Here is an 18,598-nt window from a genome sequence, read left to right as displayed (position 1 = left end):
AAAGCGTCAGACCTGCTGAGATCGTCAAGGTGATGGTCTAGAACAGAACCACGTTGGGGAGTAACTAACCTGTGTTCCCTGATCTCTACCGAGCATCTTTTCCTGTGAGTGGACACCTGAAGGTTCCTCTCTGGGGCTGGGAGTGGTGGCTCACGCCTATAATCCCAGCACTCTGGGAGGCCAAGGCAGGTGGATTGCCTGAGCTCACGAGTTCAAGACCAGCCTGAGAAAACAGCAAGACCCCGTCTCTACTAAAAATAGTAAAACTGAGGCAAGAGGATCGCTTGAGCCCAAGAGTCGGAGGTTGTCATGAGCTATGACACCACTGCACTCCATTCAAAGTGACAGCTTGAGACGCTTGTTGCAAACAAACAAACAAAAATTCCTCTTTTGCCAAGTCCCTGTTCATATTCTTTGCCCGGCTTTTTCCCCATTGGGTCATTAATCACTTTCTTAATGGTTTATAAGCTCTCTATAGGCCAGGTACAATGGCTCATGCCTGTAATCCTAGCGCTCTGGGAGGTTGAGGCGGGTGGATTGCTGGAGCTCAGGATTTTGAAACCAGCCTGAGCAAGAGTGAGACCCTGTCTCTACTAAAAATGGAAAAACTAGCTGGGTGTTATAGCAGGTTCCTGTAGTCCCAGCTACTTAGGAGGCTGAGGCAAGAGTTCAAAAGATCTCTTAGACCCAAGAGTTTGAGGCTGCTGTAAGCTATGATGCCACAGTACTCTACCCAAAGCGACAGAGTGACATAGTGTCAAAAAAATCTCTATATATCCTGATTACCAATTGTTTGCCCCAAGTGTCTACTCCACAGCTGCCCACTGCACAGCACGTCCCCAGTGCACAGAGGTCTCTACAGGACCACGGGAACAGCCTGCGACCCTAGGGCAGAAGAGAAGAGGCCACACAGCTGTAAGAGCAGCAAACACCCAAAGGACAGTCGTAGCACACAGGAGCACCTGCTGCTCTTCAAGGCATCATTCAGCCACCTAATTTCAGCCTCACAAAGACCCATGAGGCCACTGGTCCCACCTCCTCACCTGTAGACACAGGAACCAGACCATGGTGGTTGTTCTGGCAGCGGTCCAACTCTGACTCATCACCCCAATTTTGCAGCTGGACTGTCTAGTCCCCGATGAGCAGACACACCTGTCTACAGGCACAGCCCTGCTGATGGTCACCTTTTCCCCAGAGGAAGTCCACACCAGGGGTGGCCCCAGGAGACAGTGAGGAGCTGGGAAGGCGCAGCTCCCTGGCAGGCTCTGAGCTGCCAAATGACCTTCCAGAGCAGGCAAAGCTGAGAGCAACCCTTGTCTACCCACGTGGGTGAGCCTGTCCCTGGGCTTCTTCCCCTGACAAGAGGGTTGCAGGAACACAAGAATGAATTTCATTCCACCACTTTTATTGAGCAACAACCATGAGCACCCGGGTCTGCACCCAATGCCAAAGTGTAATATGTTAACAGATGTCATTGCCGATGGCAAGATTCTGTCCCAGAGATGAAAGGGGCAGAACCCACTGTTGTTTCTAATTATTATCCCATGCAGAAACATCAATCTACCTAGAAATTATATCTAAGAAATTTTTTTTTTTTTTTGCAGTTTTTGGCTGGGGCTGGGTTTGAACCCACCACCTCTGGCATATGGGGCCCTACTCCTTTGAGCCACACGTGCTGCCCTATATCTAAGACATTATATCTAAGTTGCAGCTATGTAACTGAATGGGAGTGGCTCTTCTTCTCAGCCTTAGGGGAAGCAGTGGAGAAGGAAACGCCTGTGGTGGCCGGTGTGGCATTCCTCACCAGGCCCAGGCCCCAAACCCCCTAGGAAGTGACCATGCAGACAGGGGTTTGGCTGTGCCGCACAGTGGAAGCCCCGGCTAGCTCAGGCTCCCGCTGCCCCACACACTCTGCAGCAAGGAGGCTCAGGCAGGCCTGGGCATCCCTCGAGTCTCCGTGTTCCCTCTCTGGGCACGCTGTCCTCCAAAAGGACAGACCACCCCAGGTGGGCGTCCACAGGCATCCTTCCTCCATTGCCCCAGAAACCAAACATACCCCATTAATGAAATAAAATTCGTCTAGTTTCACTGTCTTTTGTAGGCAGGCAGTTTTTGCTCTTAATGAAAGCACAGAGTCTCAGGAAGCAAACGCAGTCTTAATATACTACTTTATATTTCACCTTGAGGCTAAGAATGCAAACTGGCTTTTTATATTATTATAGGACAGGATTGTGAAACAGGTTCTTTTCCAGCCTTGGCTGAGGAGACTCATGTCAGTTCAAAGAGCTGGAACGATGCCTGGCCCCTGAGAGATGGATGAGTAAGCTGTGCTGGTACCCGAGGGCGCAGGCAGCCTGACCAACCTGACAGCTTCAAAGGGCTAAAAAATCTAGGGTGAGTGAAGAATTCACCTGGCAACTCTAGGAATGGACGGAAATCAACCCCAAAGAGTCTGAGAATAGCCTTTCCCATGAACATGCAATGGGACGCACCTTCACACCTTCATGGGGCTGTTTGTTTGAATGGCTCATTGATAGCGGGACGGCCCCTGCAACCTCTAAAAGGTTTTTATCCTGCACAAACTTTTTAAAAGAGTCTGAGGCCTAACACTGAAGACAAACTTCCTAAGAAACACTGTGCTAGCTCGGGGAATAAAAAGCTAAGCCTCCTCCACGGCACCCGTGTAAAGACCCTGAGTGATGGAAATGTGTGGGCCAGGGGGCACTGTGCCGACCACTGCTCCAAAAGCGTGTCCGAGCAGCAGGATGATAGCACAGCTGCTGTCCAGGCTACATGGTCAGGATCTGGCCTTCTGTGGCCCAGCCATTCCCAGGAGCACTGAGGACAGCCCTGGTGCTGACTCAGAGGTGGTGGCTGCACCTGGGATGGGTGCCTCTGCGCAGCTGCCCTGAGAGCCCAGTCCGGCCAGCTTCCTCCATGCTCCTTGAGCCACCTGTCCTGAGAATGCTTTTGAGGACAGTCCATGAAAAGAGGACAACTGGGTGGCCAGGCTCATGCCGAAGAGAGAGCAGCACAGAGTGACGTCCACACCGAGTCCTGAGACGCAGGAGATAATCCCAAACAGGACAGCTGCCCGCAAGGAGCGTCTTTCTATCTCCTTACTGCTTAAATAGGCAGAGCCCTTGGCAGCCCGCCACTTGCCCAGCCAGCCAGGGGCGGCTCAGTTGTAGGAGAGGTAATCGATGAGCCGGGGCGGGATGTCTAACTTGGCGATCTTCTCCAGTCCCCGCACACCAGTGGCCCTCCTCAAGCTCACCCTGCAGAGCTGTGACAGAGTCAGGGGGGTCTCTGGAAACAGGGAGGGAGGAAGCAGCGAGGTCAGTTTCCAGAAGGAGCACACCCCCTACAGCCTAACACAAAGGAAGGAGGGCATGGAAACCTACAAGCAGGGTGGGCCCCGCACACTGACTTGGGGAGGATAGCCAGGGACCCAAGGAAGCCACACCAGGAAATGGAACTGGGGCGATATCCACTGGGATTTCACTGCGTGGGTTGGGGGAATTTGTTTTGTTTGAGCCACAGCATTATAAATAACTTCTCTGCAGCTAGTAAGTGACTTTGTCAGATGTTGAAGGAAGGACATGTCCAGGGGTAAGAGCTGGTGGTCAGCTCCTGCCCCACTGGGCCACTGGCCACAGTGTCCCATGAGGAACCAGGGCTTTAGCACAAAAGTCCTCATGGGCACATCTTGGTGGCACAGGGCAGGTGCTCAGAACTAAAGACTCAGACCTCGAAGCTTAAGGAGACCCCACAGAACAGGGTCCCATGCAGGAGGATGGGGTCCCCAGGGACACACGTGCAGGGCAGCCACTCACTCTCGTAGTACTCGAGACACTTGGCGGGGGCGCTGCTGCTCCAGGTGTAGTCTGACGGCTTCTTCCCACGGTTGTCTCGGGCGTAGATGTTGCCGCCAAACTCCACAAGCATCTGGATGAGGTCGACGTTCTTCACCTTGGCCGCGTGGTGAAGGGCCGTCTCGTGGAGTTTTGCCGCATTCACATTGGCGCCTGGAGGTTCAGAGTGGAGAACAAACATCACCCAGGAGGGGACTCGGGCCGGGAGAGAGGTGGGTGAGTGGGGCTTCCGCCAGCACGGAGCTCAGAGGCAGCCCCAGCCAGAAACAAAGTCAAGACAGGCTCTGCTGTCGCTTTCTCAAAACTGTTTTTCAAAACCCAAAAGCAGTAATTACCTTCTCTTCTCCAGAGCTAAAGGAGCTCAAGACAGGTGGCAATTAAAAAAAAAAAAACTGGAAATAGAACCAAAAAGAATCAGATGAAAAAAAAAAACAACTTCAAGAGTTCAAGGTCAGTGCTAGTGAGCTAGGCAGTCAGCCTTCAGGGTCCCAGATCTCCGGAATCCCAGGCCTAGTGACCCAAGCCTGGCCTCAAACACACACACACTGCTCCTTCCTAGAATGGGCACGGGACAGAGGCTCTAAAGATATTGGTTGAATGAAAGAATATGCCTTAAAAAAATCAGTGTTCTTTTATAAAAGGAGAGAACAAAGGGAAAGAAAGTAGGTAATATTCTCAAAATGACATGGGATTCAATTAAGAAAGAAAGCCTCTTAGATGTGAATTCAGCCTTGCCCTCCTTGTCTTTCTCAGGATGACAGCAGATATTCAGAAAGGTGCACAGAATTAGCAGCCAAATATGGCATTGTTCCATGCATTAAAAAAACAAAGATTTTGATAAACATAGGATTTGCGTAAAACATCATCTTTAGGGCAGGGCTATCAGCACTTCTAAACAATGAGCTGGATTAGAACCTCAGAATTTATTTTGGAAGAAAATATTATCTTTTTTGAAGTCTGTTCCTTAGTAGGTAAGGAAGATAAAAGAGAACACTTTATTTATTTATTTATGTATTTATTTTGAGACAGAGTCTCACTATATCACCCTTGGTAGAGTGCCATGGCATCACAGCTCACAGCAACCTCAAACTCTTGTGCTTAAGCAATTCTCTGGCCTCAGCCTCCCAAGTAGCTGGGACTACAGGTGCCTGCCACAATGCCCGGCTATTTTTGTTGTTGTTGTTGTTGTTGCAGTCGTCATTTTTGTTTAGTTGGCCTGGGCCCAGTTCGAACCCACCAGCCTCAGTGCATGTGGCCGACATTGTAACCCCTGTGCTATGAGCAACGAGCCGGAACTCTTTATTTTAAAGAAGCCAACCCAAAGTGCAGCATTGGTAAAGTAATCCCACAAACACCAGGTTCAAACCATAATCATAAAGTATTACTTTTTATCTTTTGAGACAGAATCTTACTTTGTCAATCTCTGTGGAGTGCTGAAACATCATAGCTCATAGCAACCTCAAACTCCTGGGCACAAGCAATCCTCCTGCCTCAGCCTCCCAAGTAGCTGGGACTATAGGCAGCCACTATAACACCCAGCTATTTTTTTAGAGATAAGATCTTGCTCTTGGCTCAGTCGGGTCTCAAACTCTTAAGCTCAAGCAATCCACCCACCTTGGCCTCCCAGAGTGCTCATGTTACAGGCATGAGCCACTACACCTGGCCCATAAAATATTACTAAAAAAAGGGTTTTTAAAAGGCAGACCACCAGTATGCCCCCACTTAATGATAACTTTAAGGGGCTGAAAGAGAAGAAAATGAGGGGCATAAAGCTATTACATTTTCTAGTCCCTCCGCTGAGAAAGTATCTGAAAAACCCTTCTGCTTTCCACTTTCTGTTTTAAAATATTTTTAAGCCCCTAATAGTACCTAAGACCCACGTTCGTAACAGTGCCCAAGGTGTGCGCCTAAAACACAAACAGCCACGTGACAACACAAAGCCAGGCCCTTTCCACTTCCCTTTATGTCCGTTAAAATGTAAGCCTTGGCTGATAAAGGCAGAAAAAATCAAGCATGGAGATGCACTTTAGAAAAGGGAGCGGGTGGGGAAAGACAGGGAGGGAGGGAAGGAGGGCAGGAAGAGGGAAAGAAAGTAGTTTTGTGTGGAGCAAGGATGGTAACATGCCTTGAACAGAGAAGTGTAAGAGAAACAGAGACACGGTGTCAGAAAAGCAACTGGTACCACGAGGAGTTAAAAACTCTGAACTTTATGCTTCAGAGAAAAGGGGTCACCATCGGCTCATTACCAAAATCCCAATTTCAAAGCAAAATAGGATTAAGCGGCCTGGGAGAACCCACAGTCTGCAGAGCAAAGGGACGCTCTAATACACATCGGCAGGCCAAAGACCAGCCAGATCCTAGAACCTGAGTACAAACAGCTCAATTTGAGCCTTATGCAACGACACACCGAAAAGGCAGGCACGAAGCAGTCCCCAGTAAGCCGTTTCTGAACGCTCTCAGAAGGTTAAATATTTATTGTCAGTATCAGATTAAAACCGACTTTGCCATAATAACTGGACTTTCACCCTCCCCAGCCCTTCTCCTTTGAAATATAATCTGGTTCCCTGACCTGCCACACTGCCTGCAAAAAAAACAAAAAGAACCGCCATCTCCGAGTCCCCCGTGGGGCCCAAGCCTGCACTCCACTGCACTGCCTCTCAAATGGGGCCCGGGCCCTTCCCAAAATTATACACAGAAGTGCCGTGTGCAAACTCCCTAGAGTTTCCCTTAGGTTCCCAAGGGGCCTGTGGAAAAAAGTTCAGAATCACTATTAAAAACAAAATCCAGTGGTGAGGACATAGGGGTTTGCAGCTATGTCTGAAATTTCCCAAAATGGAAAAAGTTTCTAAGAAAAAACATGATAACCCATGTGCTTTACTAAATGGGCGTCAAGGGAGACCCTCTGAGATCAGGGTGATGAGCAGAGCTGGCAGCTTGAGGTTACCAACAAGCATCCAGCCAGTGCTGACAATGCCCCCAGCCAGACGCCCCAGCTTCCCCGCCACCTGGAAACTCCCCCAGAGGGCTGCCAGGAATCTGCGGGTCCTGCCCCCTCCCTGCCCAGCCCCCTATACTGCTACTTTGCAATGAGGGGGTGCGGAGGATGGGCCTAACCTTGGCCCCTGCTGTGGGCCCTGATCGGTTCCATGACTCTCCCCTGACCGCAGTCTTTGGTTCAAATGGCACAGGCTTGAGCAGACTAGAACTTGGCAGAGTTTAGGACAAAGGTATTGGTTTAGGTTTGGATATTGGAGGGGATGCAGTAGAGGGTGTGGGAAAGTAGAGGCGTTTGGAGCATAAGCCAGAATCTGTGCGGCCACGTGACCGCTCCCGAGTAGTGCCCACGTGACCGCCCCGCGCCCCCCCCCCCCCGTAGTGCCCACGTGACTCCCCCCCCCCCGTAGTGCCCACACACCTGCATTGAGCAGCACTTTGACGCAGTCCAGGTGCTCCCGGGCACAGGCCACATGCAGAGGGGTCCCAAAGTGGCAATCATGTGCTTCCAGGTTGGCCCCAACATCAATAAGAAGCCTCACACATTCTGAGCTCCCTTAAAAAGTAAATGGAAAAGGGCGGGAAACATCTGTGAACACATATGGGAAGTAACAAGTGCAACAGATACAGCAGCCTGGATGGGCCGCAGGCACCTGTGATGGGGCACAGGCAGGGAAGCCAGGCCTGTGACCCACCCCCTGCAGCAGCTCACCCCTCCGAGGCCTCAGGAAGCTGGAAGACTTGCACTTGTCCTGGAGGGCGTGGGGCCACTGCTGCCTGGCAGGGGGAAGAAAGGCTGCCGGCCCCTGCTATGAGTCACAGAGCTAGGACTCACCTGCTGCTCCCAAGCAGGCAGCTGGCCGGCACCAGGCTTGGTCTCTTGGAGGAAATATCCTTGGAATTTTTAAAGGTATTTTGGTAATGATCCTGGGGACATAAGGTCTGGGTGTTTTGTGGGGAGACTTTGTTAGGACAGGAGCAGCCCCTCCCATCTCCGCTTTCAGGGACTCCCATGCAGGTTTGAGTCGGTGTCCAGGGCCCCATGCTAGCCTTTCCAGCAAGTTTGGTCCTGACTCCAATCTCACTCACCACTCAATCACCTCTTTGCTGTTGGTAGCTCCCCAGTTTCCACTCTGGCCCTGAAGCCCAGCCCCACTCACAGCTGTGCCTGCAGCCATAGCCTGCTGGCTCCACCACAGGGCTCTCCCACCCCCTTCCCCAGAGGCCCCCAATTCACACTTGACTCAGTATTGACCCCCTGCCTCTCCCACACCAGCCCCCAAAGATTCTTCCCAAAACCTGAACAAATCCACTGCATGCCACGAGCCTACTCAAAGTGTCCTGCCCCTGGGTCACAGTGATGGCCCCCAACTCGCCCCTCTGCTTCCAGGAGGCCCCAACCCCCCATGCCAGTCCAGTCCATCTACCTGTGAAGGACCACCAAACCAGCCTGCCCCAAATTCTGTTCTCCTGTCACTCAACACCTGCTCAGAAACACCCATGACACATCCTGGAGCCACCTCCACGCCCACAGGTATTGAAAGATGACCTAACAGCAGGGTTCAGAGGTGAGCTGCAGGGAGAAGTGGCCCGTGTGGCACCATGGAGGGCACACCCTGCACCCCAGTGAAATGTACCCAAAGACAAAGGAACAGCACCCTGGCCAAATGGGGTACAAGCCACAAGGTGCAACTTTGCTCAGAAGAGTAAAATCCAAATTCCTTAGGCTGCCTTTTAAAAATGTTTCAGCAGCTGATCTTACCCTAAATTTCAGTCCTATATATGGCACAAGGAGCTTCTGATCCAGGAAGACTGGAGGTGGGATCTTCCCCATGCCAGGAGGGTGTTCTTATCCCCCCCTTCCCCTGGTCTGTGCCTGTTATTTGCTGGCCATTAAAACCCCACCTGCTCCCTGAGCCTGTGGGACCAGAGCCCTCCTGAGAGCACAGTCAGGACACACCCTCTGGCTCAGGCCCTCGGGACGTGTCTGAGATGTGTCCTGGGTCTCCCTGGCCTCCCATCTGGATCAGGGACCTGCAGGGCAAGCTACCACAAAGACCCAGTGATGCTGCAGCTGTGGGGGCTTCAGTGCTAACATGGAAAGGCCCAAGAGGCACAGTCCTACCATAGAACCAGCTTCCTCAGCCCCAGACCACAACCGTCTCCCAGAGGAGGAAAATCTTAGAATCTCTATTGCCTGGCCACCATGAGCCACAAACAGACTCTTCTGGCCCAATTCCATCTGCACAGCTCCTTTCACTAACCCGTCATCCCAGAAAGGAGGAGGAAACTTCCAGAGCCCAGCTGGGACACCCAGCCACCCCCAACTCACCACTCATGCAGGCCTCATGCAGGGGGGATGCTGTGTACAGAGGCGGGTTGACCTTGGCCCCGTAGGACAGCAAGAGCTTTACACACTCGATGCTGCCCGAGGCACAGGCGTCACAGAGAGGGGTGCTGCCGTCGATGTTCCGGGCGTCCACCTCATGGGGAGAGAAGCAGGTGTCAGAGGGTGGGGGGAGAGATGCTGTGCAGCCTGCTGTCCCCCACCCCCACCCCTCCAGGCAGATTCCTCTCTGCAGAGACCCCTCCTGGAAGCACTGCTTTGCTGTTACATGCAAAGGCAACTGCAAGGCAAGGACGTTTGGGGACAGACCCATCAGTGGGGGTCCCTGTGGCCTGCTAAGCAAAGAAACCATCCCATCTTTTGGGGCTCTTTTCTCTTGGGATAGGATAAGTTCAGCCTCCTCCTTGATGCCCCCCCCCATACCTAATAGGCACAGAGCAGGGGTTGCAAGCTGGGAGGCAGAATATAAAAATGGGTTTTAACTCAGGCTTCAAGTGGAGGAAATGCCTGGGACCACAACATGTGCCTCCTCTAGCGTGACCATCACAGGCCAGGAAGAAGGCAACTCCCCACACTGGCAAATTCCACTTAGAATTTGACCATATTCTGCTTCTGTTTGGGTAGGTGCTGAAACTCATTCCAGCACAAGCCTGTGGGAAGAGTAAACAGCACACAGCTTCTTGTTTTCCCCGTCCCCTGGACTCTGAGATGGGCTCCAGGCCTTATAATGTCACTTGGGGTGTGCAGGGCCGGTCCCAGCTTGCCAGGGCTCATGGCCACATTGCTGGGAGCTCTGCCAGCCAGGAATGCTGGCAGCTCAAAGCCAGCAAGGTGTGCTCACACTCAGGAGCGCTGCAAAGCCAGCAAGGTGTGCTCACACTCAGGAGCGCTGCAAAGCCAGCAAGGTGTGCTCACACCCGGGACCGCTGCAAAGCCAGCAAGGTGTGCTCACACCCGGGAGCGCTGCAAAGCCAGCAAAGTGTGCTCACACCCGGGAGCGCTGCAAAGCCAGTAAGGTGTGCTCACACCCGTGAGCCCTGCAAAGCCAGCAAGGTGTGCTCACACCCGGGAGCGCTGCAAAGCCAGCAAGGTGTGCTCACACCCGGGAGCGCTGCAAAGCCAGCAAGGTGTGCTCACACCCGGGACCGCTGCAAAGCCAGCAAGGTGTGCTCACACCCGGGAGCGCTGGGTTTCTTTCTGTTTCTCTTCCCTTTTTCTTCCCAGACAGCTGGTCTGTGGAGTCCCACTCAACGGAACCTGCTGTCTGGGCCCATGTGGCAGCCGAGGCCCAGTCACCCCATGAAGAGGGTAGTGTGTCCTATGTCCAGGGGACAGCTGGCTCCCTGGCCACCCCTCCACCATTCAGGTAAAACTGCCTTCTTTGGGGCCACCATGAACTCCTAAGAGCCAAGCCCGAGAGCACTGCCCAGCCCTCGGCTTCCCCCTAATCCCGCAGACAGTGGCAGAGCTGAGCCTCTCCTCCCTTGGTTCCCAGGACACACTGTCTGTCCCCTCTGCCTTTCCTCCAAGGTCTTCTCCCCGTCTGTGTGCCTGCATGTCACAGAGGCTGACCCCACCAACTGCTCCTCCACCCCTGGACCTCCCCTGAGCTGACCTACTCAGTGCCTGCAATTGCAGCCCATCTGGGCAGGGCCACTCACCTGGGCCCCGGCCGCCAGCAGCAGTTGCACACACTGCGCCTGGCCCTGCAGGCTGGCCGCGTGCAGGGGCGTGATGGAGTCCACCGTGACCTGGTTCACGCAGGCACCACTCTCGATCAGCTGCTGCAGCTGCAGGCTCTCACCCCGCTGGGCTGCCTCATGCACGGGGGTCCTCTCCACCCAGAAGCCTGGGAAGGAAAAGGGCCTTGCACTGAGACCCTGCTACTCCCATCCTTGGCCCCCTGAGGCACTTGAGCACCACGTGTGATCATGGAAATGTCCCAACACCTCTTCTAAGATCCCTGAGCCACCCCCCTGCCTGGAGGCTGGAGTCCAACCCCCCCAGGCAGGACCATGAGAGTCTCCATCATGTGGGCCCCCTCCCCCCACCACCTTCTTGTGGAAGCCCCACTCTGCAGGGAAAGATGCAGCTCGGCGCCGCCCCGAGGTCCACACCTGTACCTCTGCACACCCCTTCACCTTCGCCCCCTCAACTGTGTACTCTGCCCCTGTTCAAACATCTGCATCCCCCACGAAGGCCCAGGTGAATGAGTGAGTGAATGGAAGGAATTACTAAAATGATTATAAAGTCTGGACATACAATTTTTTAAATATAATCTACGTTTTGGGCCAGGCACAGTGGCTCACACCTATAATCCTAGCACTCTGGGAGGCCGAGGTAGGAGGATCACTTGAGTTCTGAAGTTTGAGACCAACCTGAGCAAAAGTGAGACCCTGTCTCTACTAAAACTAGAAAAATTAGCTGGGCATTATGGCAGGTGCCTGTAGTCCTAAATACTTGGGAGGTTGAGGCCGGAGGATTGTTTGAACCCAGGAGTCTGAGGTTGCTGTGACCTAGGCTGAGGCCATGGCATACTAGTCTGGGCAACAGAATGAGACTGTCTTAAAAAAAAAAAATCTTTTATTTTTTGGTGACAGAGTCTCACTCTATTGCCTGGTGTCATCACAGCTCACAGAAACCTCAAACTCCTGGGATCAAGCGAGCCTCCCCCATCGACCTCCCAAGCAGCCAGACTCCACACCTGGTTGGTTTTTGTATTTGTAACAGAGATGGAGTCTCGCTCTTGCTCAGGCTGGTCTAGTTTTATTTCTTTATATGACTAGTCCACAGAGGAAATGCAATTTACTGGCAACCAGGCATGAACATCAGCTGCAGGAACCTCAGCAGTAGCAACTCAGGGCAAAGACCAGAAGCAGCAGACATGATTTAAAAAAAAAAAGAAAAGAAAAGAAATTTCTGCACATCAGAGGGTATAATCGACAGTGTAAGGGAAACTCAGGGAATGGGAGAAAATATTTCAACTCATACACCTGATGAGGAGTGAATACCCAGAATATATAAAGAACATCTACAACTCAACAACAAAAAACCCACCCAATTTCAAAATAAGGAAGGATTTGAATAGACATTTCTCTAAAGACTTACAAATGGCCACCAGCAGATGAGCAGGTGTTCAATTTCACTCATCATTAGAGAAATGCAAATCACAAGCAAGGTGAGATATCATCTCACTCCTGCCACGAGGAGTAACATAACAAAATCACAGTAAGTGCTGGTGAGGCTGTGGAGAGACTGGAACCTGTGTGCACTGTTGGTGGGAACGCAGGATGGTGTGGAAACAGCTATGGACACAGCATGGCAGCAGTTCCTCAAAAACTTAAATGCAGAACACCATCTGATCCAGCAATCCCACCTCTGGGTACACACCCAAGATAACTGAATGCAGGGTCTTGAGATATTTGTACATTTGTGTTCACAGAAGCATTGGCTGCAATAGCTAAAACATGGAAACAACCCAAGTACCCATCAACTTGGACAAGAAAAATGTGTTCTATCCATACAATGGAGTATTATCAGCTTGAGAAAGGAAGGGAATCCCATCATCCCACGACACGGATGAAACATCACTATTCTGAATGCAGAATAGTGGGACAGCTACAATGATGCTACTGCGCTCTACTCACGGTGACAGAGTGAGATTTTATCTCAAAAAAGAAAAGAAAAATCAGCTGGGAGTGGTGGCAGCACCTTTAGTCCTAGCTAGTTAGAAGGCTGAGACAGGAGGATCACTTGAGCCCCAGAGTTCAAGGCTGCAGTAAACTGTGACTGCATCACTGCAGCAGCCAGAGCAAGACAGGCTCTAAAAAAAGAAAACCAAAAACACAGGAGGACCTCCTGGGCGGGGAGGCTGCCACAAACTGTCACAAAGGCTGGCCTCCACAGCAGAGAGCTGCACAGCCTCATCACCTCTCCTGACACTCCCTAACTACAGGTTGGCCCCTCCAGAGAGAGAGAGCCAGGCTCTGCATAAAGACAAGTGGCCAGCACTACAGAGCAATGTGATTCGGCCCTACTCCAGCTGCCCCCATAGAAAAGGTTTAAGGAGGGACAGCCCATGGTAGCATTACATCTACCCATTAGGAGGGCACAGGACATGTTGTCCCTCAGTAAACTGACAAGCTAGGCTGGTCCCAAGCCCTGCACCATCTCCCTTAGGGGGGTACCACCTTGGAAACCTGAGACCCCAGGCTGTTCTGCAAGTTTCTTCGGGGAGTAGAGTTGTACCCTACACTCCTGCCACATAATTGGTCCCCAGCCACCCCCTCCCAGTGCATGTAAATCACATATCAGTCCACTGGGGTCTGCTCCCAAACCTCCAGTGGCTTTTTTTTCCAGGGTAAAATTGCAGGTGAGGACCCCAGGTCTCCCTGTCACGAGCTTCCTCCTCCTTGCCATGCACACAGCCTCGTCCCCAGTGCTCTCCTCATGGTTCACAGGGTGCCAGGTGGCTTCATGCCCCCATTCCCCCTCCCACCTCCCTCCAGCAGAACTTCCTCCTCAGCCTCAGAGTGGTGCGCCTGCTCCTCCAGGAAGCCCCCAAGTGGAAGCCCCATCCACGCCATCTCCACCTGCCTCCCACCTCCACACCCACAGCTGATCACACCCTTCCTGCCCTGTGCCTTCCCCAAGGCAGTCCTTGGCACCTTGGGTGCAGTAACTGGGCTGCCTGGCCTCTGACTCTGGCACAGGCCTGACACACAGGTCTCGGGGTGAATAAATACTCCCAAGAAGCATCTCTCCCTTGTCATACTGAACCTCCTTCCCCTGCTGTTGGGGTCTGTTCTCTGGTCCACCAAAGTACAACCACTTTCCAGCCCCACTAACCCTAACCTGGCTACGCTCACCCACCATGGGCTGGCCATGGGCTAGAGCACCCACAGAAATTAGAATTCATGTTGTTATAAGAACTAAGGCTGCAGCCCCTAGAAAACAGTATCTGCTGACTGGTGACATGGGTCTGATAACTCGCCCTGCTCCCTTTCTCTGCTGCAGGCCAGGGTCACGGGACACTCATGTGGCTCCTTGTACCCACCTGCGGCCTGCAAGCCCAAGTCAATGAAACACTAAGCAAAACTTTTGCCTCACAGGCATTAGCTGTGTCTACTGCTGTGCAAAGGCAGAGGTCACCTCAAGAGGGACCAGGTGACCTCTTGTCCCCTTGAAGGCTCTCCCATCTTCTATCCACAGTGTGACCTTATTGACTTGGCCCAGGGGCCAGGTGTGGACCTTCCTGGTCACATGCTCCTCCACCCACTCTGGCCCCTGAGCTGGGCCCCAGCATCCTCCTATCTGAGGCTGGGCCCTGCCCCAGGCCCACACCTGTCCTATGAGATTAAAAAGCCCTCATTGGGTGCTTTGAGTGGCCCAGCTTCAGCCCACCCCTGGAAGCCTCAAGGGTCACCCAGTCCACAAGCTCAAATCCCACCTCTTTCACACCTACCTCTGCCTCTTTGGGCAGCTCATCTTTCTTTCTTTTTTTTTTTTTTTTAAGACAGAGTCTCAAGCTGTCACCCTGGGTAGAGCACCATGGCATCATAGCTCACAGCAACTTCCAATGCTTGGGCTCAAGCGATCCTCTTACTTCAGTTTTTCTATTTTTAGTAGAGATGGTGTCTCACTTCTTCTCCCTCTCTTTCCCCTAGAAAGCAGATGTGCCAGTGTCCCACCAGTCACCCCAGAGCTAGGACCTGCTTTTGGACAGGAAGAGTCTGATCAGCTCTGCACCCAGGCTGGCAGTGGCCCAGACAGCGTGTGTCCTGCAGGCTCCTGCCCACCACACAGCGGAGCACCCCAAGCCCATCCTCCTAGCCACTCTGTCTGTCCCGACACCAGAGGCCTGACTTCTTCCTGATAGTGATGATGACCAGCTATGACTGTACCTCATGCTGCCCCCTCCCAGCCTGGCCACCTGTCTGCAGCCAGCAGCCCACTCCAACAAAGAGCATTTTCAAATGCCACTGAGGGCACTTTCAAGACGACACTGATCCAGCATGCTGGCTCTGGGTCAGGGCCAGGCAACCCGGTGTGCTCTTACGTCATGAGAGGGTGTCTGGCCCAAGCAACCTGCAGGCCTAGGAGAAGCCATTCCCCCGAAGATGGGGACAGTGGCCCTCCACCTGGCCCCATTCATAATGTCCTACCAGAGAGATAGAGGGAAGCACAGACTTCACACGTGGGGAAACCATCCAAGAAGAACCACAAACAGCAGCACTGGGTGGGCTAATCTTCAGCTCTCAGGGAGAAGCTGGGGTCCTAAGTGACTCAGCCCCCAGGGTCCCCTAAAGCTAAGGACGTGGGGACCTCTGTACCCTAAGCTAACAGCAACTATTACAGCCGAATAGCCGCTGAGAGTCCCTCACAATCACTCCCAGGGAAGAAGCCACATGTGCTCTCCATCCACCTCGCCTGTGTCCCAAACCACACTAACACACTAACCGCCATGGGAGTTGTATTTAAATGATGCTAGTTTTGAGCCCAGAGCTCCATGAAGTAAATGTAACTTACATGTCTCATGAGGCCCCAAGGGAAAAATGTCTTTGTCCTAGTGTGGCAATCTCTGACAGAAAAGGAGTAAAAGTGGAGGGATAAGCCCACAAGGGCAGAGACCACAGAGGTAAAGACAGAAACAAAGGCTGGTGCCAAATGCTCTGCAGGACGGCTGTGACAGCCACACACGATCCGCTACCTCAGCCTGCATTCACACGCTAGTGCACTTGAAACTACTCAGTCACCTTGACTCCCAAGGGAAAAAATATCCATCTATTGCAAATTCCCATTTAAAAGTTTGAGCCGAATATGTGGTTGCTTTATAAGACACTTGTTAAGCACATTTTCATCATGAGCCCCCAAAATACTGTTTGTCAATAAAACCACGCAGATCATGTGGTTTTAAAATGTGTTCCATGAAACAAAAAATGTAGCAATCAGTAAGAGCAGGGGAAAAAGAAAGTGAAAGAGAATAAATGAAAGCAAAAGGCAAAAAGAAAAGTGAAAACAGGTTGTCTAAGAAGAGAAAGACAGGATGAGGGGGGGCTGCCTAGTGACGGAGGGGTGGAGGGGCGGAGGGGCGGTTCCTTCCAGGGTAGACCCTGCTAAAAACACAATAAGGTCCATCAACCTTCAACCTTTCCTCCCCAATTCATCACCCACCCAATTACCTGCTACCCCGATTCCTCCCTTGCCTCTGGGCCACCCTAAGATCTTTTGACTGGAGGAGCCTGGAGCAAGGGTGCTCCAGGTCCCACAGAGCCCTGAGGTGAGGGTGCTCTAGGTCCCACACAGCCCGGCTCTCACTCACCTGTCCCCCTTCTCAACTGGGGGCTTTGAGGAAGCTTTTACCTTAAATCAGGCCTCAGTTATCAAAGATCAGAGGTAACAGCAGAGCTGCTGGATGGAGAATGACAAGACACAAACGCCCATCAAAGTGCTCAGTAAATGTTTGTAAAGAAAAAGATTCTTTCCCTTGATATCTTCATTGGCCCTAAATAGGTTTTTCTGGTTAGTCAGCCACCTCCATCTGTCCTCTTTAAATTCCTATGTTCAGATGAGCTTCCCACTCCTCGTATCTCTCTGCCACTTTGAAAATACCCCAGATTACTGCCCTGTTGGACTCTGCTGGATTCCCTTGCCACAGATTCCCACCCCTAACAGAAGTAAAGAAAGACAAAGCTGGTGGCTCCATCATGGAGGATCTTCTTTGCCCCCTTCCCAAAGATCACACTAAATTTAGAATAAGGGCAGGAGGCATACATTCACATAAACAAACAAAAAGATAAGTTGTGGCCAAGCATGGTGGTGGTGCGGTGGCCTCCACCAACTCCACAAAGTGACCTCACCAAGTCTCTGAATTTTCATGGAACATACAAGTCATAGGAAGGCAAAAATATAGATTATTTTTCTCCTGCCTGTTCATTAGGTTGGTGGTGCCTTTGTACGCCTAAATCCATCACTTTGCCCTTGCCCCAAATCCATTATAAAACTGAGTTCAGAGGGGGTTACATGAGAATCCACTCCTAGAGCTTAGAATAAGATTGAGTTCTGAAAGTAAGAATTATCAAGAGAATGGTAAACCACCCAGAGAAACAACTCACCCTAGGATGTGAGCAGCAAACACCTGGCTAGCAAGACTTGGGGGGCAATGAAGATGGCAAGGGTGTCTCCTCAGTACAGAAATGTAACCTCTACACAGACAGGTTCAGCAAAGCTGAGATCTATTTAATGTACTCTTTCTGTCTCACTCTGCTGCCCCTGGGTAGAGTGCTGTGGCATCATCACAGCTCACTGCAACCTCCATGTCCTGGGCTCAAGCAATCCTCCTGCCTCAGCCTCCTGGGTAGCTGAGATTACAGGTGCATACAACAGTGCCCAGCTAGTTTTACTCTGTTTAGTAGAGAAGTAGTCTGACTCCTGCTTTGGCTGGTATTTAATATACTCTTCATTTTACACATGGCACACAGAAAGCCTCAGTAAAGAATGACTTCACCCAATCGAGAAGCTTAAACCTCTCCCTCTGCTGTTACATTCAGCCAGTTTATTCTGCATTCAATTCTGCACCAAACATAACCTGAGAGCCTGGGTGTGCTCCATTCTCTTCCCTATGTCCACAGACCTATTCCAGATAGAGTCAGCTTTACCGGACCTTCTTTGATTCAGTTATAGCCTAACCTATCTCATGAGAAGAGCATGAGCCTTTTAGAGTAAAACAATGACCAAATTAAAAAATAAAATGTGAGGTTAAACTCAGCTTTGTTACCTTCTAGCTATGTGACCACTGTGGCATCTCTAAGTCATCAAAGCTGAGGACTGTCTTGCAGCCACATCTTGGGCTTGCAGCTGGTGTCTGACACACAACCCAGCAGCTCACCCAGTCCCAGGAACTGTCTCTCTTCTTTCTCTCCCCACCACGTTCTGCACACCTGTGTTCAGGGCCCTCGGCCGAGCGCAACTGAAGAGCATAAGTCAGCAGCTCTCAATAAATACGGGAATGACTTTTTCGACTTTGCAAATAAACACTTATGTTGGGTCAACAATGATCTGTCCTATGTGTGCTAATAAAGATGGGATTCATTTTAAGGTATGACTCACCCTAAACTCTTAGTACTTAGAGAAAAGACTATACTGTACAACTCTGCCATCATCACCTCCGTGCAAGGTTACATTAAATAACGAAAAACCTCCTAACACTCTGGGAGGCCAAGGTGGGCAGACTGCTTGAGCTCAAGAGTTTGAGACGAATCTGAACAAGATCGAGACCCCATCTCCACTAAAAACAGAAAAACTAGCAGGGCATGGGGGCACACACCTATAGTACCAGCTACCCAGGAGACTGAAGCAAGAGGATCTTTTTTTTTTTTTTTTT

General features: G+C 51.5%; 1 protein-coding gene across 2 annotated transcripts in view; it reads right to left on the bottom strand.

The window, feature by feature from the left end:
- Positions 1–1,384: 1,384 nt before the first annotated feature.
- Positions 1,385–18,598, bottom strand: part of ASB13 (ankyrin repeat and SOCS box containing 13) — a 19,358-nt gene continuing 2,144 nt past the window's right edge. Inside the window, exons 2-6 of one of the 2 annotated variants that reach the window (XM_003786834.3) lie at positions 10,878–11,065; positions 9,202–9,352; positions 7,291–7,425; positions 3,837–4,028; positions 1,385–3,309 (exon numbers count right to left, since the gene is read on the bottom strand). In XM_003786834.3, the coding sequence (XP_003786882.1) occupies positions 3,182–3,309; positions 3,837–4,028; positions 7,291–7,425; positions 9,202–9,352; positions 10,878–11,065 (794 nt within the window). In that variant the 3' untranslated portion in view covers positions 1,385–3,181. Of the gene's footprint in view, positions 3,310–3,836; positions 4,029–7,290; positions 7,426–9,201; positions 10,039–10,877; positions 11,066–18,598 lie in introns of those variants that run through there. The other variant, XM_023511448.1, reaches the window with a different exon arrangement.

This window comes from Otolemur garnettii, unplaced genomic scaffold (genome assembly GCF_000181295.1).
Source record: "Otolemur garnettii isolate 467f Iridium unplaced genomic scaffold, OtoGar3 scaffold00019, whole genome shotgun sequence".
Lineage (NCBI taxonomy): Eukaryota > Metazoa > Chordata > Mammalia > Primates > Galagidae > Otolemur > Otolemur garnettii.
This window is presented reverse-complemented; position numbering and strand designations above follow the sequence as displayed.